General features: G+C 45.1%; 1 protein-coding gene across 1 annotated transcript; it reads right to left on the bottom strand.

Moving 5' to 3' along the window:
* Window positions 1–192: 192 nt before the first annotated feature.
* On the bottom strand, window positions 193–27,960 carry GAA (alpha glucosidase). The gene is made up of 20 exons (XM_072990702.2): window positions 27,814–27,960; window positions 25,533–26,154; window positions 24,694–24,839; window positions 20,329–20,494; window positions 19,969–20,065; window positions 18,593–18,712; window positions 16,613–16,731; window positions 16,305–16,436; window positions 15,859–15,969; window positions 12,377–12,490; window positions 12,143–12,227; window positions 10,215–10,332; window positions 9,725–9,858; window positions 9,299–9,450; window positions 7,380–7,528; window positions 6,690–6,831; window positions 5,419–5,517; window positions 5,014–5,178; window positions 2,229–2,381; window positions 193–1,427 (listed from the first exon to the last, which is right to left on the bottom strand). Exons 2-20 carry the CDS (start codon window positions 26,094–26,096, stop codon window positions 1,368–1,370), a joined length of 2,826 nt encoding a protein of 941 aa, XP_072846803.2. The 5' UTR covers window positions 26,097–26,154; window positions 27,814–27,960; the 3' UTR covers window positions 193–1,367.
* Between the last annotated feature and the right edge of the window lie 12 nt (window positions 27,961–27,972).

Raw genomic sequence — 27,972 nt, 5'->3', positions numbered from 1 at the left:
TTGAAGGAAAAGTAAATGCAGCAAATAAGAAGTGGAAGATGACAGTAAACCACAGAAAGCTGGATGCCAAAGAGCTACAAATAGTGGAAAATGCAGCTCTTTGACTATACCGCTTCTCATCTGAAATGAAGACAACTTAAACCTTCTGCCACCCTTGCAATGGCCTGAAGAGACATAAATGAAAATACTGTACAAGATTTAAGAGAGATATTTATTGGAGTTACAAAATATACAATTCTGCCTGAAGAAATGGTACTGAAAGTATCCTGCAGGTTTCAAAGGCAAAGGAACTTCCTGCTCTCCCTGAGTTTTCCCAGTTCTTCTTTGGATCTATCACAGTACGGATTGATAAGAATGTTCTTTCCAGCAGGTCACATGCTTTCTACATCTTTCTCATTCAAGCAGAGGAGCCCCACGAAGAATCTCCATTCTGATGTAACAAGGTCTGACATGGAAAGTGTTAAGCCCCATGCATGCAGAAACTCCAGCTCTGCTAGCTATGCCTGCAAGCATATGCTTCAAAAAGGGAAAATATGGTTTAAAATGCACACCATGATTGCCAAAGATTCTGCTCCCAGTCAAAGAAACCTTCCCTTCCACTCCCCCTTATTACTACTGGAGTTTGGTCCTGCACTGTTACAGCCAGCATAAAAACCAGCAGTTGAGGCCAAGGGGAGCTGCCCATGGCAGTTAATATGGTAATCTCACCTGGATGGTACACGCATACCTGGGCACATTTACTCTTCCATCTGATTGACTCTGGAAAGGAGCCTGCATCATAAGAAACAGGCAGTTACTGTATCTCCTTTTCCATGAAAATGTGTTTTCAAAAGCAAAGCAAAGCAAAACCACACACTTCAGGCCACTTTGCTACAAAGCTCAGTAGCCTCCAGCGAAACCCAAAAATCATCAAGTGCTTGTTTTAGATGAAGATGGCGGGAAGTTCCTAAGGATTTCTGGTTGGCCTTCCATGATGTCAAAAGGGAACAGGAAACTGTTCTGTGCTTAAAAGGCATTTTCCAATAGGCCACCAAAATGCCCTTTGGTGTTTGTTGTGTACAGACAACATCATAGCAGTTTTCAAAAAGGTACCTGTGCCTAATCTGTTTCAGTGTGTATATCACAAAAATAAAAATGGAAGGCTGGTGGCACCTTAAAACGTGACACATTTAATTCACCTCGTGCCTGATGAAGTGGCTTGTAACCCATGAAAGCTGAAATAAATCTGAAAACATACATCTGCCAGTCTTCGCGGCACTGCAATCCTTTTGTCTTTATTTTTGTGATACAGACAACATCACGTGCATGTCAACGGCTTGCTTTCTGCTCTTCGTTGTAGTGGAACTGGTGAGCCTTTTCTTCTTTGTTCAGGACCAGGAGATGACGAATGGTTCCCCCATCAGCAGAGCGACTGGGATGTTAAGGATCTGAGGAAGGGATATCAAGAAATAAGTGGCAGCTGCCCAAAGGAATCATCTTAGGATCACAGGGAGGGCTAAGAGACCAAGTGCTGAGCCTGGCCAGTATTAATGGTCTTTGGGAGACTGTGGGACCACAAACGGTCTCACAAACTAGTGAGCAGAGTAGTACTGTGTGTGTGTGTGTGTGTGAACTACTGCAGTGACCTCACATAAGAGACCCCCAATTCATACAACCAGGACCACCCTGTGAGTTCTGCCAGGCTGTGAGCTTATCTCTGGCTTCATGTGCTCCTGTTGGCAATTCCATGGAGGCCACCCTTACTTCTGACCAAAGCCAACTACCATTGGTTTGTGAACTGCAAAATCATAGCTCTCCTATCCAACAAATCCTTAAAGGTTTCAGGGAGTATTTTGTTTTAAAAGGTGTAGCTGCATGTCCCGAGAATGAAGCCAAACAGGAATGTATGCCAAAACAAATGAATAACCAAGAGAAGGTGCACGTCTTCCCTTCATTTGCACTTGGAATATCTGCAAAAGCAGTGGGTTGGGGAAGGTTGCCGTCCTGGGACCAGTAATCTTGGAAGAGGAGAGGGAATGGAAGAGAACACCATTAAAACCCCTGGCAGTCTTCCCCTAATCAGCTCCTGTCTTCCACATCTTTGCCCAAATACTGTATTTTACAAGTGTTGTATATACTTCATAGCTCCAAAAGCTTGTGCCAGATCCACGGAAGGCCTTGAGTGCTGAACTGCTGTGTAACCTGTTTTGCCTCACAAGCCAAGCAGGAGAGCCCTGAGACCTGCTTACCTTGGTATCTGTGCGGTAGGAAAAGTCTGAGACCGGGACGCCATTTGCCAGGACCTCATGAGGAGGACTGAGGATACCAAAAACCATCACATCTGTGAGCTGTAGCCCATCCACTTGGCTGTTGAGCCGCACAATCTCATTCACCAGCACACCCTGACATAGGAGGAACAGGAGTGAAATCATCAGATACTACCACGAGACGTATAGGTACTACATCAACAAAGCATCTGAGGGTTTCTTGGTGGCGGCCCCCCAGTCTCTGGAATAGGTTACCAACAGAGATTCCTTCCTTATGTTCAGAAAATTGTTCAAAACAGAACTATTCAAAGCTGCCATCAACAACAGAGTCTCCCAGATGCTGTTAATATTAATATTTTATTTTATTATTTTCTTGTTCTCTCTTTTCTTTTTTTGTATGACTTTTTAAAAACTGCCATGTTGTTGCATGTATTGTTATGTGGGGGTCTGTGTGATTTTAAATCGCCCAGAGTAGTATGTGCATTCATGGGGCAGTACATAAATCAAATCAAATGAAATGAAATTCAGGGTGGAGGGCACAGAATCACTTTGCCGGCTTTCCCTATCCATGGAATCTCGAAATAACATGTCCCAGGTATCGGCTACCAGATCAGAACTAGGATCTGTGCCATCAGAGAACCAGACAAAGGACTACATTATCCTAAGGAGAATGAGATAATGACAGTATGAAGTATGTATTCAGATCTCCTGCCAGTGCCATCGTAGTTATTTATGGCCAGTCACAACATGCCTTTATGTCGCCTCGCCTTCACCAGCATCATAATCGAAGACACAGATTGGCTGTTTGGAAATTTCTTGGAAATGGCTGGCACTTGTGGGAGTTGCTGTAGTGTAGGGCAACATGTATTATTCCATGTCAACACCCTGACCATCCCATTGCCTTGCCAGTGGAATCCCACTGCCTGATCTTTGAGAAGAGCTGTCGAGCTAAGAAACAACACTTGGGAAAATATAAGGCAACCTTCCCCGACCTGATGCCCTCGAGAAATCTTGGGCTACAGTTTTTACCAGTTCCCACTGGCCATGTTTGGGATGATGGGGACTGCAACACTGCAAGCTACATATAAATGCATTACATGTCTTACAGTGGCAGCCAGCCTGGCTTGCTTCTCTGTTGTACCAAAAAAAAACCAAATCAACAATGCATGCTTTCTCCTCTCAAAGAAAGCAAAACTTCCAGGGGGCCAGTGGCATAAATCAACCAGCCTAGCCCTGGGGGGGGGGGAGACAAACTTGGTTCAGCTGGCAGTCCTCTCATTCAACCACTGCACTTAAGAACAGGACGTGCCACCAATCCTGTTTTTGCTGCCCTTTCCATGCATGCTTGTTTTAGTTACAATTCAACAGCAGAAGTGAAGGGCAGGTAGAACAGGGGGTGCCTTTCTGAAAATGAGCTGGAATGCCTGGCAGGCAACCAGTTCACACATTCCACAAAGCTGTTACAGCCTCAGGATCCATGCAAGGACTTACAGTATGTTATTCCTTGGCCTCTCCCATTCTCGGCTGGGTGATACTGCTATTATTTGATGGCTGATATTTAATTCTACTTTTAGAAGCAATTGCCTTTGGCAGAGACACACAGAGAAAGAGACTGTATATCTTTCCTGCACTTATTGTGCTTCCAGATGAGCCTGTTACCAAAGAGGCACCTAGCCTTGCTCACAGAATGTTACAGGGGACAAGAGATCCCTGTTGTTTACTTAACAGCAAGGGGCTGAAAGCCTGTTGCTTATTGTTGTATGTTTGCAACTGAAGTAGGCCCATTGAATCAATGGAAATTATGGAGAAGCTGACTCACCAAATCCCCATTGATTCAATGGGTCTACTGTAGTTGTGATTTGGAACACAGGATTTCAGCCACCATGGACTAGCAGTTAGTGTACAGGATTGGGACTTGAGAGATTCTTGTTCGGGTCTCCACTGAGCCATGAGGATTCATTGGGCAATCTTGGGCTAATCACTTTCTCCCATCCTCACCTACTCTACCAGGTTGTTGTGAGGATAAAGTGGGCAGGAAGAGAGCCAAAATACACTGCCCCTGAGTTCACTGGAGAAAGATTGGGACAGAAACACATGTAATAAATAATAAAATATTTGGAACCCTCCTACATTCTCCTACTGTTTCATTCATCACATCACCAAAACAGACCAGACCAGACCAGACCAGACTAGACCAGACAAAACTGGGACCAAACTAGAAAAGTGAAGGAAATGAAGCTGCATAACATCTCTTGAGTGCTAATACTAGAAGCCATCTGTCAGGAAGTGCTTTTCCAATTCAACAACATCAGTAAGACTGCACAGCAATGCTTAAGGGAGAAAGCAATACCCATACCTTTCATGTTGCTGGTCATGTCTGGCCTGAGGCTCTAGCCTGCCCCAAAGGCTTAAGGCAGATGCCAACAGATCAAAGAGCAAATGTGTGTCTAATAATAATACTAATCATTGTGTGCCATAACAAGTCAATTCTGACTCATGGCAAGCCTTCCCAAGGTTTTCAAGGTGCAGAGTATTCAAATGTAGTTGACCCTTCCCTTCTTCTGAGGGTGTCCCTGGGACTGTGCAACTTGCCCAAGGCGTCACAGGCTGGCTTCTCCGAGAGGCACAGCAGGGAACTGAACCCACAACCTCTGGTTCCGCAGCCAGAAACCTAGCTCACTGAGCTATCTAGGTAACCACTGTGTGCTTACTCTTAAATAATTCTGCTCTACTTTTGGGATGAAATCTGTTTCCCACAGAAACTTACATTTCCTGCCAGAAAAGCGATCTGTGTGTAATCACCCTTTTCAAAGGTCAGCAGGCCTTCACCGTCATCCCAGAACAGGTCACCTCTGGCCACCCCATCCTCTGTCAGAGCCACCACCAGAATCATTCCATTTTTGCGGGATTCGGTGGTTGTGAAAGCAGGTTCCTGGGAAGAGAGGCAGTGAAAGAAGGTACATCCCAGTGCTGAAGCCTTGTTCTCTAACTGAGGAGTCTTCCTTGACGTGCCCCTCAGCTGCTGCAAACAGCAAGAACAACCCACCCCCTCCTTCAAGACCCTTGCAGCAGCACCTAGTATCCTGCCTCAATTCTCTCAGAAGAGGCAGGTTCATGGATACGGGATCACCCTGGTGAGGGATGGGGTGGTGGATGGGTGAAGGTGACCCACCTGCAAGGGTAAGATGCAGCCTGCCCGTACATGGGCGTTGATGGTGTCAAGTGAAGCTGGTAGGAGAATCCATTGCCCCTTGCTGTGTATGGTGGATCCCTAAAGAGCCAGAGATACACAGTTAAGATTTTGATGTCCACTGGGTGACACGTAATTGGGGGGCTCACATAAATATTTAGATTGGGGTTTGGGCAACATCCAACCTACAGGTTGAGTATGGCTCCAAAGGCGATCTAATAAACCCTTCACCGTTTTTGTGCACCCCTAAATGTATGGCTTAATGCATGCCCTAAATGTATGGCTCAGGAAGCCCCCTTGGGCCCTCTATGGGGCGTGGGGTCAATTTTGTCATGTTTCTGGAACCCCTAAACAACCCTAGGTCAGTAGACATCTCCCGCTGTGATGCAATTAGACTTTGCAGTCACTCCCCCTATTTTTGGATGGAGGCTGTTGGAACAGGTGCAGCTCTCCAAGATTCAGGAACGGATGCGTGCAGTCCTTACACCTCTAGTGGTTACCCACCCCAGTGTAAATGCAGGCATTCACAGCTGATTTTTCTTTGCACATGTCTGTCATTTGAATGCTCCATCCTTTTTACAGTGGTTCAGCAATGGGCAAACACTTCTGCATTTCAGCTCACAGCGACCAAAACCAGTTTTAGCAGAGGTCAGCAAAGGTTGCTGTTTTTCTTCCATCCCCCTGTGAGCCCACTTTATTGGAAAGTCCTGTACCATTACAGTCATTTCCAGATTTCTTCAGGGACTCCCATTCATCCACAAGTTCAACTCACTGCTACTTTAAAATGATGTATTACTCAGGGTTGAAATCATTTCTCTGTCTCCCACCAGGGCTTGCTTCTTGGCAAGCAGGGTGAGGTGACTCCTCACCTCACTCTGCTAGGACCATTTCTCCCACCCTGAAAGCACCCAAGCCTCATGTCAGCTACACGGCATCCCGGAGAAAGAGAATGGCGGGCAGAGGAGAACGGCAAAGGACCCAACCAAGTCTGTTGGGTGCCAGCCACTCATGCAGGCTCAACAGCGTGAACATCATCAGATGTGAAGCAATGGGCATAAGTAAGATACATACAGAAATTCTGACTCTGTGGAAGAACTTGTATCTGGAGCTGAAAGAACCTGGTGTGTGTGTGTCTGTGTGTGCCCACACGTGCGCATGGAGGGGGCAGGAAGCAACTATCTCTGTCCACAGCACTTCACGTCCACTGAGGGACCCCAGATGCCCAGCCCCTCAGCCCAAGAAGCAACACTCACAGTCAGAGGGTTGTACCACGTCCCTGGAGGGAAGTAACCACTGACTTCTGTCTTCCCTGCTTCTAACACAGGAGTGATGAGAAGCCCAGATCCCCACATGAACTGCCGGTCCACCTTCCACGTATTGGGATCTTCTGGGAACCTGCACAGAATGCAGTCAAACTAATCAACCAACCCACCAAGACAAGAAGCAAGCCAAAAAAATGAACCAGCAACCCCCATCCTTTTTCACTGTAAAGTTGTTCCTCTCCCTGCTCTAACCACTGCGGAGAGTTGAAGAACGTACAGTGATCAAGAAGTAACATTTCCCAGCCTGTGTTTGCATTCTTCCCCCGCCACCCCAGCCTCTTCTTCTGGCGGACATTGGGAAGGATTTTGCTCGAGTGCTTTTACAAAAGAGATTCAGAGCTCCAGAACCGAGGGTGTGCCACTCCTCAACCATAGAAATTTCAGGATTTCTCCTGCTCTTTGGCACCTAAGTATCCAACTCTTCCTCTGTAGCAGAGTTGGTAAAAGTTACTTTTTTGGACTCCAACTCCCATAATGCTCCAGCGTTGCAGCCACACTGGCTGGGAGACTCTGGGAGCTGTAATCCAAAACGGGTTCTCACTCCCAAGTCACGAATCCCACGCCAGAGGAGACCCACCACACCAGTCCCCCCACTGTCAGCACAGCTGTCCAGTGACTCACTCCAGATAAAGGGGCCGGGCAACCGTCTCGCCTGCAGAGTGAGCTTTGTGGAAGAGGGTGTAGAGGTAAGGCAGCAGTAAGTAGCGCAGGAAGAGGGCGCTTCTCATGGCCTGCTGGGCCTTTGGGCTGAAGACATAGGGCTCCTGGGGCTACAGAGCAGAAAGAAAAAAGCAAATGGCATGCACTGTGTCACAGCAGAAATGGCATCGCCTAGATCTGCCAAGGCTGCATTCCAGAGCATCCTTTCCCCTCTCTCACTCACATATGCACCTGACTGGAGACTTGTAATTTCACCAACATGTTTCTTCTATCTATGCAACACTTACACTCTCAAAGAGAAGGACTTTACTAGTGTTGGGAGAAACAGATGACTCATAGGGCCTAATCCCATAGTCAACAGCACACATTCTCCATTCCTACCCAAAGCAAAACACATGAGCCCGGGAAGTTGTTTAGGCAACAACTTGTGATGCTACCCCAGCCTTCATAGTGTCAGTTCTTATCCTTGTGCAGGGCCAAGAACTAGCCACATGAAATTAGACCATCATAAGAAACAGAGGGAGACAGACAACCCCCCAGGCAGGAGTTACTTTCCCACCCAGTTGCATAGCATCCAGAGATCACAGACATTACGTTCCTGGCTGGATGGGGAGATTCTCTGAGTTGTAAAAAGTAACATTCCCAAGTGCTGAAAGTGTCTCAAAGTCCATTGTGAAATCCAGCTGAACCGCCAAGGCAATCAGAATGAAAATAAATGAAATTCACATTATGTGAAAATAAATCCATGCAACTGCTCTTGGGGCATGAAAAACTGAAAAGACACTATATGCAATCAAACCATGATGATGCCTACAATTCTAAATTCACTTACTGGAGAATAAGCCTGACATTCTGAATACTTTTATAAGGGAGTATGCACATAAAAGACCCAAGAAGGGCATTGTATGCAGACTCAGTTTGTGGAGTCCAGTTAACTATGATTTCAGCAACTGACCATAAAATGCAACAAAATAAAGACATGTAAGCTCTGCAGTTCACTTCACAGAAGCAAGGAACTGCACAATATATAGGTCTTCCTTTTCTTACCCGGAGCAGAACAAAGAGTACTAAGGTGACCTCTGTGACCAACAGAAGACTTCCTTCTCTAGTTTTCTGTTGTCCTGGTTGTATACCTGAGTTCTACACTGAGCGGCTTTCTTTGTTACCGTATTAGGTAGCAATGGGCAGGTAATTGCCATGAGGTCCTTTCAGTGCGCTCTCCCTGTGGATACAAGTGGATCACAGGGTACTTTTAATACAGCTAGGACACCACCCTATCTTTTGATTCCTTTTCTACTTTAGAGAGGGAAAGCTAGAAGGGTGAGAGGAAACAAAAGCTGAGAAAGAAAGACGTGGCCCTCCAAATGTTGCCAGATTTCAACTTTCATCAGTCCTAGCTGACATGGCATGACTTCCCTAAATAGGAGTTGCGGTCTCGCAATATCTGGAGGGCTACATATTCCCCATTCCTATCCAAAGCAAACAATTGAGTCTTTATCTGTTGTTTGCAATGGCAAGAAACGGAAAGATCCTAGGATTTGTCGCTTTATAAATGCAATGATGAAGAGGTATCATCTCTGCTGAGGACTAGACAAGAAGGGCTGTACTTGGCACACATCTGCTTGAAGGTGCAACATCTTGAAAGTCTGGAAGTGTGAAGACTTCCCTGACAAGCTATTTCTGTCCTGGCATTAGATATTACAGGGCATCAATAAATTCCAAGGAAGTGGTCCACCACTCCCATATCCTGGCTTGACTCTTTCAAAAGTCACAGAAATTGTAGATGAATCCTCTATAGCATATTCTAACAGTCTTCCCCTTCTGCCTGCCTGCCCGCCTGCCTGCCCACCTGTCCATCGCTGGTCCATCACCATGCTTACCATGTTCTTATGGTCATTGTGGTTTCGCATAAAGGGGTAGAAGGCACCCAGTTGAGTCCAACGCACACAGAGCTCTTCTGATGTGTTGCCCACAAAACCGCAGACATCAGCACCAACCAGTGGCACACCATAGAAGTTAAACAGCAGCACCGCTGGGGTAAAGAAAGGAAGATGCATGCAATGGATAAAGAAAATCCCTTTTATGCAGGGTTAGTGCAGGGCATAGGGAGGGACAGTCTGGCCTGGAACTGTCTGTGTGAGATAATGTTGGTGACGACACAGAACTGGCCCCAAAGGAGAGCTCTATCTCTGAGGCTAGGAGTTCACCTTTTTTCTCTTATGGAAATTTGGAACAGGTTGAAAGAGGCACAGATTGAAACAGGATCTGGAGGAGGGCTGCAGGGTTAGTACTACGAACAGCTGTACCTGGTATGGTGTAGTATAAATGTTCCCAGTTGCTCAAGACATCTCCAGTCCAGTGGCCAGCATAGCGGCCGTGGCTGGCAAAGGTGGAGCGCGAGATCACAAATGGGCGCTTTCCTCGAACTTTCACCAAAGCACTGAGAAAAGAAGGGAAAAGAAGGCCAGTACAGAGGTTGGAAATCTACACCTGCAGAACTGGAACCTGGATCATTCCAGCTCCCTCCTGCACTGTCTGTGTTTGTATACAACAGATGAACAACTTGGGTCCAAAAACTACTCGCAGAACATGATTTGCTGTAGTAAACAATCTTAGCCAGATGTTGACTTCTTACCGATTTAGCAGTGTTTCACCTTTGAAAAAGCCTTACCAATGCAGGTACCCAATCAAGACATACAGTAGGTCTGCAACATTGTTCTTCCAGCCCCATACCTAGGGAGTTTTTGAGCTAGGATCCCTAAGAACTCAGACTACAGCGCTTCTGATTATACTCACTCATGTGATGCGATGGCTTCTGTTAGCCCATATAGATTGTGGAGGTTGTAGTGTGAAGATAGATATTGCTTACTGGAAGCACAAAGAGTTCGTGACTTCAAGGATCCACCTAGCACACCTGTAAGTGGAAAAGGCAGGAAAACGTATAAGCAAAGAAGCCGTTAAATGGGTCAGGGTCTCAAGGGAAACGTTGAACTCAGCTTTCTTGAGATTAGTAATTTCTAGCAGCCATTGTGAGGGGGAGAAAACCCAGCAACACCTTTCAAACACATGCCTATTTTCAGCCTTCCAAGAAGCAGGCATCTCTTGCTACAGGAATGATACCATGGAGTCCGAATGCTGTATATGGTTATGCCTCCAAGTTCATCCTTAGGACTATGTCAAGAACACCCAATAAGACTTGACCTTGTTGCTCTTTCAGTGCTTTGTCACCTGAATGCTTGGAGCCCTAAACAGCTGAATTATTAAAAAATAAACAAATCCAAAATCCAAATTCAATCATTGCAGTTGGATGGTGAAAAGACTGCAAGTTGTTTCAAATCTCCAGTCCAGTGGAGATTTGAAACAGCCTGTACTCCAGTGTCCAACAAGTTATCAAGGCTTTCTTTCTTCAGAGAAATCATATTTACTCAGCTCATCAGTTGTGTTTTCTTGCAATAATTTAACAATCTTAACTGTCAAATTTACACACGTCACTAGCCATGCAGCTAGAACCCCAATTAAAACAAGACCAGGATAAAATCAAGAAAATAAACTACCAGTGCACAGCTAAAAACAGTACAACTTTTCCACTGTCCAGGAATTCCGTACAAAAATCTGAAAAGCATGCCCCATTTCTCTGCACCTTTAGCTAAATATAGTAGCAATTAATTCTTAAGCGATTTGCACATTTCTGCTCTTATAACTAGGGGGAGTTTAACACCCAAGCTCTTGTATGTCTACTCAAAATTAAATGTGCATAGGATTTGGGAGCAAATTGCACCATCTGAATAGATATACAGAGGACTGCACCACACATTAGCAATGGAGCAACCCATCTAACCCTAATCCATTGCATTCCCACTCTTCAAGGACCATGGAAGTAAGACCACTACCTTTCTTCCATGTTCTTCTCAAGGATCATACACTATAAATGGCAAATCCATTTCAGATTTAATTGAATGCAGATGAAGAAATCAAAATATTTCCCCCATCTATCTATTATTTGTAGTAAAGAATAAAAAGGTGGTATCTTGGATTCTTATTTATCTGCACTAGAATAATAATTCCCATCATAAGCTTAGCAAGGAATGCAGCACCTTTTGCTATTTAGATCTTGATCTTCAGCGCTGCATATTTGCCCAGTTCGAGTGCCCTATAAGAGCAGTCACAGCAGCCACGTTTGCTGGGGGAGTCTATTGAAATGCAAAAGGTCCCTTTTCCAAGCTGTTCACGGAACATTTCCATGAATTTGGCTGCCGTGCTGCACATGTGAAACTGAAGGAGTTGCTTTGTGGGTCTAGGAATTCTGCAGATAAAGGAATCTTTGACCCTCCTGCTTCAGACTGGAGACTGAGAAGCTGATGAATGTGTCATGTAGAAAGAGGGTGGGGTGGGAGAATCATGGCTTCATCAGACAGCTAATCCTATAATGATCAGTGCACTGATCAAAACACTAACTTATTAAATTGCTTTAGTTTTCATGAATAGGTAAATGGCCCAGGCAAAAAATTCCCTAAGGTGACTTATTTTCTTGTTGGCTCTTTCAACTCCTGCCCTACCAAGTTTAATAGCTTTAATCGAATCCCCTGAGCCCTGTCCTGGACAAAGCATCTCTCTGACACAGGTACAGCTGCCAGGCCTTTTCTGAATCTCCAGTCCCACACTCTGCTTACTAGCAACACCCCATCTAGGCTAGCAACTTTTTAAACCTCTTTTTCTTTTTTAACCTGGCACGTAAGGTGGATTTTCAAGCTTGTTGGGAGGACAGTCTTCCAGGGAACCTTCCACAAAATTTGATGGCTCGTTCATGTCCTAGGAAGAGAAAGGAAAAAGAGGACCTGGTTCTAAGTATGCATTTTATTGAAAACAAGGGATTTGGGAGAACTCTGTGTATGGATCTTTCTCCCGATCGTAAAGTGGCTCCTGAGAGCCACATGAGAGAATGAGCAGAAGAAACTCACAATCCACATTCCATCAAAAGGCACTTGGTCGTGGAAATCCTTGACCGTGTCTTGCCACCACCGCTGTGTCTCTGGATTGGTGAAGTCAGGGAAGGCAGTGGGCCCAGGCCAAACCTGGAAGATAAAAGGCCAGAGCTCTGACTTAGAAGCACCTGGGAAAACTTTGTGTTGACACAATGCTGCAGAGTTCACACCCAACCTTGCTGCATCACTGGTAACCCCAGTCTTCCAAAATCTCTTGGGGAAAAAAGATGGAACAAGAAAAGAGCCCAGCGTATACACAGCATGAACATCAGTGAAATACATTAAGTCATTACAAATAGTCGAGTAACAATACAAACACAAAAACAGTACACACATTCATAGGCATTCTTCAGTCTCGGGAGACTATGGTAACATGCTCTGTATGGAGGACTTGGAACAGTGTCTAGTGTTTTGATGCTGTACGCAAAGCTGGAGTGTCCTCTCCAGGGTACGAAACCTGGGTAAAATAATGTGGAGGATAGGCTTTTTACCTAAGCAGCAAATCCCCCCTCTCCACATCACTGAAACAGTACAATGGAAAGGCAAGAGCCAATACAACTGGTTCCAGCAACGTCGCAGGAGTTGCCAGAACGACACAAATTGCCTCCGGGACTCGGGCTCTGGATTTTGCCTCGAGGTTAACTCCTAATGCCTTTTCCATGAGGGGATATAGCCACAAGGCAGTGGAGGTTTGAAGTCAGAGTTTTCCTTCTCCTAGATGGGCTGCCTTTCAGGGCTGAACGAGTCCCACCTACACGGCCTGTTCCCTCACGGCATGGAGGATGATGGCGGCACCTCAGTGGGGGTTTGAAGTTGGAGTTTTCCTTTCCTAAGCACAAGCCACTGACAAAGTGCTGGATGAAGCTGCCTTTCATCTTCCATTTCTGATGATGGTGTCATGTCTCCAATTTCATATCTTCTTCAGAGTCATTGTAACTTGTGGTCACTGGTGATCCTTCCCTGCCACCTATTTCAGTCTCCAAACTGTTAGAATACTTGACCTGATGTTTTGTTGGAGGAAAGCTCTTCTGCTTTTTGCACTTTTTGATTTTCAGAAGTTACCACTTCATTGCAGAAGTTTTTGGTACTTCTGCAATGAAATCAGACTATTAAAGCAACCCTTTAGGATCCAAAAAACAAAGGTATATTTTAGGATGCCCAATAGGATGTTTTGGGAAACCTACAAGCAGATTTTTAAAAGGAGTACCTGGAAGAAAACTTTCCTCAACCACCTCTATGTTGGAAGCATCCTGCTCAGTCCAGTGAAATAGATTTGACTTCCTCACCCCAGTTGTTTTGTTGGAGGAAAGGTCTTCTGTCTTTTCCACTTTTTGATTTTCAGCAGTTGTTGCCAAGCTGCTTTCCTCTGTTGAGGACATGATGACTCTACCTAAAGTCTCTGCTGGAGACTTTATAAAGTTGACAAAAAGTGACATCACAAAGTGTGGTCAAGGTATTGTTACCCAGTGTGGGGTGCCATTCCCAAGATTGCTAAGTCACATGGGTGTTGTAGAGTACCTGCACAAACATCATTCCTGTTCATGGGAGGCAATAGGGCTGCAGCTTTAATGAGAAACTGGGGAACAAACGTTTTCAAGGGACCCATCGGCGTAACTGGGCATCTGATCTTCCATATGTTGCCTAGCACTGGTAATACTGCATAAGGCTCTATGGCACAGATAAGACATAAGACATAAGAAATTTATTTGTCATTGCGCTCACAAGTGGGTGCAACGAAATGAGGTGCTCTTCCCCAAGGTAAAACTGGACAACACTACAAAAAAAAGTTAAAATATACACAACTTTCACCATCCAAATATAGATACCCCGTTTTCTCTCAGCAATTAAAATCCACCAAAAACCTATGGCCCCACATTTAAACTCAATACTGCACTTGGGTAAAAACTGTTCTTGAATCTGCTTGTCCTTGCTTTCAATACCCTGAATCTCCTTCCTGATGGTAATAGTTTAAAGAGCTGATATCCCGGATGAGAGGAGTCTTTCAGTATGTTAGATATCTTCCTCTTACATCTGTTCTTATACAATTCTTCCAAAGAGGGGAGTGAACAGCCAACGATGTTTTGGGCCGTCTTAATCACCCTTTGAATTGCCTTTTTCTCTGCCACTGTGCAGCTCGTGAACCATACACAGAGACAGTAGGATAATATGCTACTGATCCTCTTTCATGTTTGAGGCTACAGTTAGAACAGGCCTGAGGCAGTTTGGGGGAACTATGGGAGTCTTAATGCAAACCTCTGTAGAGCAGTATGTTGGGAACTAGGCCAGCTGGAATTCTGGAAGCTTTAGTCAAAAAAGCTAAACGGAGTTTAGTACATCTGCTCCTCAATAAGCTGACAAGGTCTGCAGCAATAGACATTAATAGTTAGGTAACCCCCATGACTGGAACTTTTTAAGCTCCATCTGAACCTGTAAAGCATCATGAGATAGTAGTTTGCCTAAGGCTAAACAGCCTAACTCTTCCACAAGGCATAGTAGGACTCCTGGCTCCTCAGGGAACTGTCACTAATTTCTTTGGTTCGTGCTATTAAAGGGCAGTGTTCTCGTTATAGAGATTGTGTAGCTGAATTATAACAGAAACAGAAAAGAGTGATCTATTCTGATACTTTTCCTGTTATCTTACTGGTTGGCAGTTGCCATGTGCTTTTAACCTCCATTTCGAACATGAGACAGTGCAAAAGGCCAAATTATAAAGATGCGTTTCAACACCATTTCTAAAGGCAGCAGAAGGGGGGGGGGGGAATGACAGTAATTCTGAACGGAGTGTGTACCTGTCAAACTGGCCTCTGCAGGTAATCATTTCCTCCAGAGAAGTCCAGAAGGAACAAGCTGCTCTTTAGATAGCCAGGCATTAAGTCCTTTGCACTTTAAAGGTCATAACCAACAGCTTTGATTAACTCTATGGCAATCAAATTTTTCTATACTGAAACAATATGATCTGGGCTTGCTGCTAAGGTGCTACATTTAACCCCAACAGAAGCTTCTGGGTGCTCTTCAAATCTGCTTCCAAATCAGTCTAACTCAAGACAGGTCAAAGCTGGCCCAACACATGGATGTGTTGCCAATGCTGCTGTCGGGGCATCAAGGGCCAGCATAGATTAAAGCATCAGTCCAAGGTTACAAAGCTGATCTTCAGGAGGATCGTAACCATTTTCAAAACAGAAGACTGAATTAAGCCCCTTACAAGTGAGAGACAAAACTGCTACAAGCGGCTGTCGCTTTGCTTTCCCTCCCCTCCGCCTTATCCTGCCCCACTAAAGAGTAACCTGGAAGGCAGAGCTTGGTCACTATTCCTCAGCCAGGCCTCCCTAGAATATGGCCTGCCTCTGGGTGCTCCATTCCCCTAAGACACCCGACTGGGCTTTAGCTGAACCCCCTGCTCAAGAGTACAGTGGACCTCTTTGGCCTGCCAGCGCCCATGGCTCTAGCCCACAACTCACCTTCCCAATCAGAGGCTGTCCTGTTGCATTTAAGATGAAGACCCCTCGCTTTAGGCCTTCATCATAAGGCTTATAACTGCCAGAAGGGCCGGAACTGCTGATACCTGGATCCTAAAAAGAGACACCTTTATTAAGACAAGACTGATCAGGTGGGACACGGAAACACAAACAGCCTAGTAAACTTCTCCTTCTGAAACAGTTCCATTCTTATGCTACTTATCACATGATCTGAACCTCAGAGGGACTCTACCTGACAGACTGTAATGTCAGCTCTTTCTAATCTTGGCTCTCACGTAGGAAGGGGAAAGGGAAACTTATTTTGATTTAACATGCTCTTCGCTAGGTCTCCAAGGGGAACAGGGGACAGCTCCTTGAAGGATCAAGATGAATTTAGCCACTGAATGGTGGTGATTCACCAGCTGAAAATCCAGGCTTTGTGTACTTACCACAATCATGACGTACCTCCGACCCTGACGATGGAAATCGTTCACCATTTGCGGCATATCTGAGAAACCATCCTGGTTGAAAGTGAAGTCTCTCTTTGCGTCTGCATAATCTAGGTCATTCCACTGCACATCCTGTGAAGTCCAGGAATGGACATTAGGTACAGGCCACTCTCTTCCTTCCATGATATACTATTCTTCCCCATTGAGGACAGCCTGTTCCCTTCTTGTTCAGCTACCACAGAGGCCCAGCAGCTGTGCTGCGTCAAAGGGACCCTCTGTCCTGGACGGGGCTCAGGGGATTCACCTACCAAGGGGAAGTGTGCTGCCGTCATGTTCTTCACTACCTCCCGAGTGACAGCAGTGGAAGTGTAACCCCAGCGACAGAGGTGAAATCCTAGGGCCCAGTAGGGGGGCATGAACGGGTACCCTGAGGAGAAGGGAGAAAACAAAGAGAGTTTCTGAAATAAACTACTGAATCTCCCAACTCTCTCTCTCTCTCTCTGTCTGTCTGTCTCTCTAGATAGATAGATAGATAGATAGATAGATAGATAGATAGAGAGAGAGAGAGAGAGAGAGAGAGAGAGAGAGATTAGAGAGAGAGAGAGAGAGAGAAAGAGATATTAAAAACCAAGATTAAAACGGTTTTAAATATGCTGTCTTTAAATAGCTGGACTGTTCCATTAAAAATATATTTTGAAACTTATTAAGGTCTAATAAAAATGTGTCAACACAAAGAGAAAGAGAGAGAGAGACTTATCACTCCCATCTCTCCTGGAACAATATTTTCATTAATGCTTCTTGTATTGCAGTAAATAAAAACAAGAAATATTAACAAATATATTGAGTAGAATTCTTTTTCAGAAAATGGTATGTCAGATCAGGATTGCCAATGATTTCAGTCCTCAGGGTTCATGGCTGGTTTGTGTGGTTTGTTTTTTTTAAAGAAAAAGCACAAAATGCATTCAAGTGGGAAAACTTGTGAAACCCATGAGCGGGTCATCTTATGACAACGGCTGGGCCACTGCACCCACTGAGGCTGTAGCACCCTCAGGCGTCTACTGGGGCCACAGCACCCTGGCAGGCCAGCCCCCTCTGCTGAGCCTTCCCTGGATTCCACTTTGGAAATCAAGACACTGAAAGCCTCATTTTGTGACAGCATGTAGCTGCAGTGTTAATATCCCACAATGCACACAGCAGCTATAATAATAATAAGTGTTTATTACAGTCATTGACCAGCAGCTACGTTACAGGCAATAAAAGAAATTAAAACAGTGGCTAGAAACTGGCATGCCTCTCATATATACGACTGTCATCTCGTACTTGGCTTGGAGCTGCACAGCCGTCACTGTTAGCTGTCTTGACAGTCCTGCCAGGTCAGCTGGTCATGACGGAAACATGGATGGACTTGGCCATATATGTTGTGCAGGGTCCCGCCAAAGCTGGGGTCAGGCCAGGGCAAAAGGGAAATGTATGAGCAAGAACGTCAGTATTGTTTGTTTTTCCTCAGACCCTGAAGCCTTCCTCCGTGCTTAGCATTTTTTCCACAGGATGATATTCATTCCAAACGAAGGGTGAAAAGACCCACTAAAGCCCCTCAAAGATGCAGACTTTCTCTTGAAAGTGATTTTAAGCCTTCCTGGCCACTTAAACACTTCCATGGGGACAATCATGTCTGCAGATGTGAGGGTGATCTGGTTGCGACATCTGTCACCCCCATGGATCGCCAGGGTTGATTCGGCTGATCTGGCTGGCTAGGAGGGTGCCCCTTTCCTCCCTCACAGCTCCACGTGTGTCCCTCCCGAAGTTGGGCCCTCGGTGGAAGAGGATGACCATCTCAGGTAGGAGGAGGGTACCGTTCCTCAGTTAAAGTTATAATGTTTGCTTGTTCCACAGTGAAAAATGTACACAAGAGCTGAAATAGCATCCAGTGAGGGACCCCCAAGGAAGTGTTCAGAATAGCAAGGCCTGATGTGATACATTCATTCGGTGGGGACCCTTTTGCTTCTTCAGCCTCTTAGTAACTGTCTTCTATGACCACTAGTGCACTATCAGGAAAAAAAACCTAACAGAATGAGCCAGAGTGCCCATCTGGAGAAAAGATTGGCCAAGCAGGACTTTTTGCAGTCACAGTGCTAGGTGCTGTGCTGTTGTTTTAAGAAAAAGACCTCTTCATAAGGCCCACAACAGGCCAGCATGTGGTTTTCTTTACATGGAGTACAATGAGAAACAGGCTTTTCGCCAAATCACGAGTTACTCTTTCATAATAAAAGAAGGCAAAAAGTGCCTACCAATGACATCCATATATTGGCGCACCACACTCTTTGGATCTGGGCCCAGGAAGACAAAGAAGTCCAGGATTCCTCCAGTTGTTCTCCATGTCAGAGCTGGGCTGGGCTGGAGGATCACATCTGCATGTATAATGAATTAATCATAATAATCATAATAATCATAATCATCATAATCATCATCATCATCATCATCGAATTACAGAGCTGGAAGGCACCCTTTGGATCATGGAGTCCAGCTCTTGTTTCCAGCCCAGTGCTCAAGCCTATCCAGATCATTTTGAATTTTGTTTCTGTCTTCCAGAGCATTAGCTATTCCACCCAATTTTGTGTCATCTGCAAATTTGTTTAGCATTCCCTGTACCCGCTGATCCAGGTCATTAATAAAAATGTTGAAGAGCACTGGGCCCAGGACTGAGTCTTGGGGTACTCCATTTGTTACTTCCTCCCAGTCTGAGAAGGAGCCATTAATCATCACCCTCTGTGTATGATTCTGCAACCAACTGTGTATCTACCTGACAGCTGTTCTATCTATCCCACACATGGTTAGCTTGCTAATCAGGATATCATGGGGGCACTTTGTCAAAAAGCTTTGCTGAAGTCAAGATATATCATGTCTACAACATCAGGGAGATTATCCAATGGAAAAAAATGAAATTTGATTAGTCTGGCCATGGTGGCTTCTAGTGATTTCTGTTTTGTTTTCTAGATGTTTGCATAGTGGTTGCATAAGAATCTGTTCCAGAATTTTCCATGGGATTGAGGTCAGGCTGACTGGTCTGTAGTTCCCAGGTTCCTCCTTTTTGCCCTTTTGCCAGCTAGACTGTACATTCACTACCAAGATTTTACTTTCATGGTCAACATGCAACTACAAACATCATTGGTAGTTAATGTCACCACAACCTACAATTGGGAGGATCCCTTTTGTGTAGAATCACATCAAAAGTATTAGCCAGTAATTGCTCACTCATTTCATTCTATTTTGCCCCCCACAGGAACACAGACCCTGAGCGATGTGGTATTGGGGGCAGCATGATTCCCCAGCCTCCACTCCCCCATGCTGCTAAATTGTAGTGCATGATCCAGGGATACTGTATTGTTAGTGTACTCAATAGATGGAATCCTGCTGTTTAGCAGAGTAAGTCACACTAAAACAGGCCCACTGAATCAATGGGGATTTCGTGAATCAACTACTCTGTAAGTTCCATTGACTAAAATGGGCATAGTAAGACTATGCTAAGTAAAAGGCTTTCATCCAGTGACATGCAAGCTGCTTCATATACAGAGGATATGTTTTATTTATTTTTTATTTGTTTATTCAATTTGTATTCCAACTCTCATTAGTGTCATAGCACATAGCACTTTACTTCAGTACTTACCCATAGCATTACTATTTAGCAGAAAAACTCCATGAGCTAAACCACCTTCTTCCAAGGCCAGGTAGAAGGGGTGTGACCCATACAAGTTGGCAGAAGGCTAAAAACAAAAAAAAAATGTGCAGAGTCAAGATACACAACTAAGCCAAGTTTAAATGGGTACAAGAAAACCTGGTTTTAGAGGTTCATAGAGATTCCTTCATCCCCAAGAATCCTGGGTCACAGTCAAGTCAGACATTCAGACAACGAATACGCTATTACTATATATGATTTACTGCAAAATAATTCATTAGAATTTTGTAGCACCCTTACAAAACTTAGCTCTCCCAGAGAAACCTCACACTGTCACTCTTTGTGACTCACCACAGGCAGTATGTCCCGATTCCACAGGGTAACCTTTGTCCAATTGACATCAAGAATGAGTGAGGTCAAGTGCTCACCCAGGCCAGAGATGAAAGGTGATGGTACTGAGGTGGAGATCTGCAGGAACTGGTCCGCGAAAAACAGAGGGGCCACTGTTGTATTGAGCCTGTTGGTCAAAATGCAGACAATTCCAGCAAGTAATTCAAAAAATTCTTTATCCCTTACATTGTCACTCCCCCAAACCTGCCACATGACATTTCAACAGATATTTTGATTAAATGGTTGGCGACTGTGTGAGCTTTTTGTAGGTCAATTACCTGTAAGAAGCTATTGGTTGTCTGAATGCACTCTAACTATCCAAAGAACAGCAAAACTAAACCAAAACAGAAGCCTTGACTGAGAAGGTGCCTAATATCCAGAGGAGTCTACTTTAGTTCCCATTTCTACACACACTTCTGACCAAAATGAACTGCAGCACCTTGGCAAGCACCGCCAGCTCTTTCTCACCAGAAAAGGAGACGGAAGGGGTCTTATTCCAGGCTTCTAAACACTGCACGTAGTAAAGGCTGGAATGGAATTTGGCAGTTCCTAACTGCAGGCTAGAGCCCCAGCCACCAGAGGCACCTTCTCCTGCTACATATCTAAGGCAAGAATGGGCAACCCAGGCCCTTTGCAATGCTGTTGGACTGATGCTCCCATCATCCCACATCTTTGGCCATGCAGGCTAGGAATGAAAGGAGCTGCAGTCCAGCAACATCTGGAGGACTGGAAGGTCCCCATTCTTGGTTGAATGTGCACCTTATTTTATGCAAATATATATATACACTGTTGGTATGTCAATGATACAAAGGCATGTTTGGAAACCTGGTTTTATATACAAATATATGTCAATTGATTGATTGATTGATTGATTGATTGATTGATTGATTGATTGATTGATTGATTGATTGATTGATTGATTGATTGATTGATTGATTGATTTTATATCCCGCCTATCTAGTCAATAGACCACTCTAGGTGGCTCACAACAGGGGTACAACAATAACTAAAAACGAATTTACAAAGAAGAAAACTTTCAACCATGAAATTATACACTAAGAAAAAGAAAAAAGGAAAATCAGGATTAGCTAAGGGGGTGTGGGGGGAAGGCCTGCCGAAACATCATTGTCTTTAATTGCTTTTTAAAAATACCCAGCGAGGGGGCCACGCGAATGTCCGGGGGAAGGTTGTTCCAGAGGCGAGGAGCCACCGCCGAGAAGGCCCGACTTCTTGTCTTTTCCTTCCGGGCCTCCCTCGGCGTTAGGCTCCTCAACCTCACCTCCTGGCTCGCGCGAGTGACACGGGTAGAACTTGGTGGTAGAAGGCGTTCCTCCAAATATCGAGGCCCTAAACCGTTTAGGGCTTTGTACGTGAGCATCAACACCTTGAAGTCGATGCGGAAACGGATGGGCAGCCAGTGCAATGTGGCCAGAGTGGGCGAGATATGTTGGTATTTTCTCACTCCACTAAGAAGTCTGGCCGCCGCATTCTGCACCACCTGAAGTTTCCGCAGCAGCCTCAAAGGTAGACCCACGTAGAGCGCATTACAGTAGTCTAATCTTGAGATTACGATCGTGTGCACCAAAGTGGTGAGCGCCCCAACATCAAGATAGGGCCGCAGCTGGGCCACCCGCCTGAGATGGTAAAAGGCGGTTCGGACCACCGACGTCACCTGGGATTCCATAGTGAGCGCCGGGTCAAGATGGATTCCCAAGCTGCGGACCCCATCCTTAGCGGGAAGGGTCACCCCCCTCAAAAGAGAGGGAGTTTCCCAAGTTCCCGACTGTGGGGGCACCCACCCTTAGTACCTCCGTCTTGTCCAGGTTCAGCCTCAGCCCGTTCTCCTGCATCCATTGCAGTACGGTCCCCAGGCAGCGCTGAAGGGACAGAACGGCTTCTCCTGCGGTAGGTGGAAAGGAGATGTAGAGCTGAGTATCATCGGCATACTGATGACACCGGGCTCCACACCCGATGACCCCACCCAGCGGCCTCATATAGATGTTAAACAGCATTGGGGAGATGATTGACCCCTGTGGGACCCCACAATTGAGATTCCACGGGGCCGAGACGCTCTCCCCAAGCTGCACTCTCTGGGGGCGGTCCTCCAAGAAGGAATGGAGCCAGGCCAATGCCAGGCCACCAATTCCCAACTCGGAGAGCCTCCCCAGGAGGATACCGTGGTCAATGGTATCAAAGGCTGCTGAGATGTCGAGGAGGACCAGCAGGGACACTTTGCCCCTGTCAGCCTCCCTCAGTAGGTCATCATACAGGGCGACCAATGCCGTTTCTGTGCCATGGCGCGGCCTGAAGCCCGACTGAAATGGATCCAGGGCATCTGTTTCATCCAGGTGCGCTTGAAGCTGATCGGCCACCACCCTCTCCACCACCTTACTTAGGAAAGAAACATTGGCGACGGGCCTATAATTGCCAATCTCGTCCGCCGCCAAACTTGGTTTCTTCCTGATGGGCCTAATGAGTGTTTCCTTGAGGGCAGAAGGAAACCTGCCCTCAAGGAAAGACCCATTAATTATTACAGTGGCCCATTCCGTTGTTGTAGGCCTGGCTGCTTTGATTAGCCAGGCCGGACAGGGGTTCAGGGAGGAGGTGGTGGCACGACAGCGATCAAGCGCCCTGGCGACAGTGTCAGGAGTGACAGGCTGAAAGGAGTCAAAAATTGCCGGGCAAGACGGAGAGCTGGACATCTCAGCTCGACTAACTGTATTCAAAAAAGGAGACAATGATACAAAGGCATGTTTGGAAATATATTTATTTATATACTGTATAAAACCAGGTTTCCAAACATGCCTTTGTATCATTGACATACCAACAGTGTATATATATATACACACTGTTGGTATGTCAATGATACCAAGACATGTTTGGAAACTGGTTAAAGCAGTACTGTGTGCAGTGCTTATTGGAGACATACATGCTATCTGTGCTATGTGCCATCAAGTCACATCTTAATAGGGTTTTCAAGATAAGTGAGATATTTAAGGAGTGACTTTATTAGTGTCACTCCTCCCCAGTGAGTGACCAAGGCCCAACAGGGCTTTGAACCCAGGTGTCTGAGTCCTAGTCTGTCACTCTATCCACTCTACCACACTAGCTATACACCAGAGACATATGCTGAGCTACAAACTGTAGACTGCTGGTACATAACACTTAGAACTGGCCTTTTGGCATCTAAGATATACTAAATAGAAGTACAAGCCTCATGGGGCAATGGTCTTCATCCCTGGAGGCTTTCAATCCAATGTTACCCTCAATCAGCTTTTCTGTTTTCATTAAGCTGATGCCCTGGGAGGCAAATACAGTGGTGCCTCGCTTAACGATTGCCTCGTTTAGCGATTAATTCGCATAACAATGTGTTTTTTTAGAAAATAATATGCACCGTATAACGATGTTTCCTATGGGCGATTTTTGCTTAGCGAAGTTTGGGACCATGCTTCGCATAACGAATGCGATTTTAGGTCCCCTGCTTCACTTAACGATGTTTTTTTTTCAATTAAAAAAGTGTCTTAGAAGGGTCAAAAACGGTTCTAAATGCTTGGATTCGTTAGAGGACCCCCTAAGTCATGTGCAAACCTGATTTGGCTTTGATCTGACTTTTCGTTAATTTATGGTTAATTTTTTTTTCCGGCCCATAGGAACCAATGGACCTGTCAAAATCTGACAGCTCCATGCTTTCCTATGGGGGAGAAAACAATTCGCCATAAATTAACGAAAGTTCAGATCAAAGCCAAATCAGGTTTGCACACGACTTAGGGGATCCTCTAACGAACCCAAGAATTTAGAACAGTTGCTGAGTCTTCATTAATTTTTTGTGAATTTTTCTTCCCCCATAGGAAATAATGGAGCTGTCAGATTTTGACAGCTGTCAAAAGTTGGGGGGAAAAAAATTCACCATTAATTAACGAAAAGTCAGATCAAAGCCAAATTAACTTTTGCATCCGTTTTAGAGGGTGCAGAAGCTAATCCAAGCATTTAAAACCATTTTTGACCCTTTTATGACACACTTAATTTTGCAAAAATTGACTTCGCAAAGCCATTGAAATGTACTGAGTCAGCTACAATACATTCCAATGGAGGAAACATTGTATCGTTTAACGATGTTTCCTATGGGTTTTTTCGCTTAAGGACGGCAATCCGTGCCTATTGGAACGGATTAACCGGTTTCCAATGCATTCCTATGGAAAATGGTGTTTCGCATAACGATGTTTCACATAACGTTTTTTTTTTTGAACCAATTAAAATCGTTATGCGAGGCACCACTGTATAACACAGGGACAAACTCTGTGGTATCGAAAGCCACGAGCTACTCACAGAACCCGCTTGCTTGAATTCCGAAGGATTACGAGGCCAAAGGGATCGTCTGAGAACTGTACAGAGTAGAGCATTGAAGATGCCTTGTTGGTTGTTTGCGGGGTTTCTAAAGGAACCTCATAGCGCTTGTTAGCTGGATCCTTAAGCTGTGGTGAGAGAATAAAAAGAAACAGGATTACAGGTTTGAATATAATCCTATGGAGAAAAGTCTCGTGATTTACAGAAGAAAACACTGAAGAGCAATTAACTGGGAGAACAAGCAAAAGGAGAACATGTTTTGGGGTCCTTCTACAGACATGACTGGGTCACAGGAACTAATTTTGTGTATGTGGACCAACTGCAAATTTCTGTGGGTAGAAAAGACGAATCATATAAGCAATATACATTATGCTTACTTGAAATATCTACATGATTTATTCTGTACTGCTTATTATTTGCAATAATTACTATTGTCATCAAATACCAAAAAGTTTACCAAGTCATCTCTTCATCTCCCAAGATACGAGTAACTGTTGAAAGCATACTTTTTAAAAATAAAAATGCTGAGATTCTCAGGTCACTAAGGCCCGCATCCACATTCAAAACATTTTTGGTGCTCTCTGAGAATGATATAATACCTGTATTTCTCATGAGAAGCAATCAGTGTTCACCTGTGGAAGTGAAATAAGCTAGGCTCTTTACAACTAGGAAGTGGAACATCTGTCTCTGCAAATATTTTGGAATCCTCCTAACATCTGAAACGATGCAGCCCTCACTCAATCTTTACAGGGAACTTATTATCTAGCAATAATGACCACGTGTCTCACTCCCCTTGTTTTCTACATACAGCCCTTACTCACCATAAAGTGAACCCTACTCTCCGTTTCAAAGACCACATCGAGCTGCAAGTTCATTATGTCATCTGGCATGAAAGTGGGCCTGTCTCGGGTCAAGCGGGCAGTATAGCCCATTTCAGTGGTTGTCAAGTTCACCATCTTGTAGCTAGGATAGCTAGGAGGGAAGAAGCACCAAGGCTGGGCAACGGTAGGGCGCTTGCGTGAAACAGGGCTGTAACAGCAGCCCCGAGCTTGACATTCCTCTTGGGAGACCAGCTTCTCTGGAGCACAGTCAAAACGGTTGTCTGGAGGGACGTCACACTCTGTAGGGTGGAAACTGGAGCTGCTAAAGGATTCTGGCGGTTCTCCGTGTTTCCCATCATGCTTCTTTTCTGCTTCTCTGCATTTGCTCCTACCCCAACAAGCATTTTCTGCTTCTGATGGGGCTCCAGGGCTCATTGCAGCCATAAGTGCTTCAGCGACTCCAAAAACATAGAGAACAACAATCAAGGTGATAATAACAGAAATCAATGCAGTCACGCTGAGCCCTTTCTGCTCCAGTTTCTTAGTCAGTAGCATTGCTGCCATGAAAAAGATGGGCAGGCATGTGTTCTTCAGTAGTCATAGGATTAATTGGTGTCTCCAGCTACAAAAGAAATGCAGAAGTAGACACTTCATGTATAAATGCCTCAGAAATGAAGAACTCAAGACACAGATTGCCTAACGTGTACATTCCAGGCACCACAGTCTGCAGGCTGCTTCTCAGACTTTGTTGTTTTTCTGAATTCAAGATCCAAAAGGTCAACCAGGCTGACTAAAAATATACCCAGAATGCACACACACGCCATGCACTGAACAGTACTACCATCTTCCATCAGCTCAATGAGGTCCCAGTAATGTGCCTCCGGAGCCACAGCAGGACCTTGGGCTGCTACTCCTGGTATTCACGAGACAACATGCAACAAAATATCAGTATTCAAAAGGAACATTCATATAAGTTAACCTAGCAATCCCTTTCCTGTTTCTGCACTCTCTTTGTGAAAGAGAGAGGACAGACAGATACAGGGTAGATCTCTAAGGGTACGTAGTCAATCACAGGAGTTTCCTAGGATGGTACCTGTGACTCCGGTACAGCATATGCTTTATCTGTAGAAAGTCTCAATGACTTCCATCTCCTGACAGGATGTTGTAAGATCCTTGGCTGAAACTCTACAGAGCTGCTGGTGGTCAAGAGTTTAAAATATTGGACAAGATGGAGCGGTGCCTGCCTTCGTATTAGGGCAGTTTCCTATGTTTCCCTATCTGGCCTCCACTTACTTAACGATTGTTAAGGAACAGCAGCAATTTAAATTACCACCTCTCCCGGATTTAAATTATACTACGGAAAATAAGAGAGCTCTGGGGAATCAGAAGCAGAGTTTTGCACAGGACTGTGTGCTCTTTTCAACTCTGCTACGCAGAACAGATTCCTGGGCTCAGGATTCTTTTACTTTTAAGGGCACATCACTTGGGCAGGTGGATCTCAAGATTCTAATAAAAATGTCCAAGAAGATAGCTATTTTAGTCTCTTACAGCAAAATAAAAAAGTCACGTGGCACTTTAAAATGAATAGGTTTAAGATAGCATAAGCTTTTGCAGACATACAGCCCATTTCCTTACACATTTAGACAAGTTTCATTTTTTTCCCCTTTTGGTCTGCTGGCTTTCAGAATCCCCCAGTCACCATGACATTATGTTGGCAGGGGGATTCTAGCAGCTGTAGTCTCAGCAACTCGCTCTGCTTCCTCAGCTAGGAGGAAAGGCAGTCTTAAAGCTTTGGCCATGCTATACAGTAGGTATTATGGGAAGATGAAAAGCAGACAATGCCGTGAAAGCGAATTTAAATGCAGACATTCGTACTGACAACTGTGTTAACAAAAGCACCCTGACAATTCGACAAATGCTTCACGCCTAAAATCTACTATTGCCCTAAAACTGCCTACTGGGTTTTTTCAAAAGAGCTTCCTGTGTTCTTAAGAGCGCCATGACAGGAGGGGGATGGAGCGGGAATCAGCAGGAGCAACTTTTCACAGAGCGGTGCCATTGACACAGCTTTTTTTTTTTTTAAATCAAGACTTGTTTCACGGAGATATGAAAAACAGTGGAGTCCTGCCAAAGGAAGCCGTGCTGCCACCCTAAAAGCCCCACATCGCTGCTTCTCGCCCAGCCGGCGAAGAAAGGTCCTAAAGGCAACAAGGCTCTCTCCTTGCCAGGCGGAAAAGCCACCCAAGGACTGCTTCGTCCTTTGCAGAAAAATAATACGTACCCGGGCTCAAAAACTGCCGCCAGCAGCTGCCTGCGCCAAGTCCGGAGTTGAGCTTACAGAATTCCCCGGCGATCACGTGACTAGCAGTTCACGTGACTTACTCCTGCCCGGGCTCTCCTCCTTCCACCGGGCAACTCAAACTGTGTGAGTGGCGGACTT

The sequence above is a fragment of the Pogona vitticeps genome, chromosome 2, assembly GCF_051106095.1.
Source record: "Pogona vitticeps strain Pit_001003342236 chromosome 2, PviZW2.1, whole genome shotgun sequence".
Lineage (NCBI taxonomy): Eukaryota > Metazoa > Chordata > Lepidosauria > Squamata > Agamidae > Pogona > Pogona vitticeps.
This window is presented reverse-complemented; position numbering and strand designations above follow the sequence as displayed.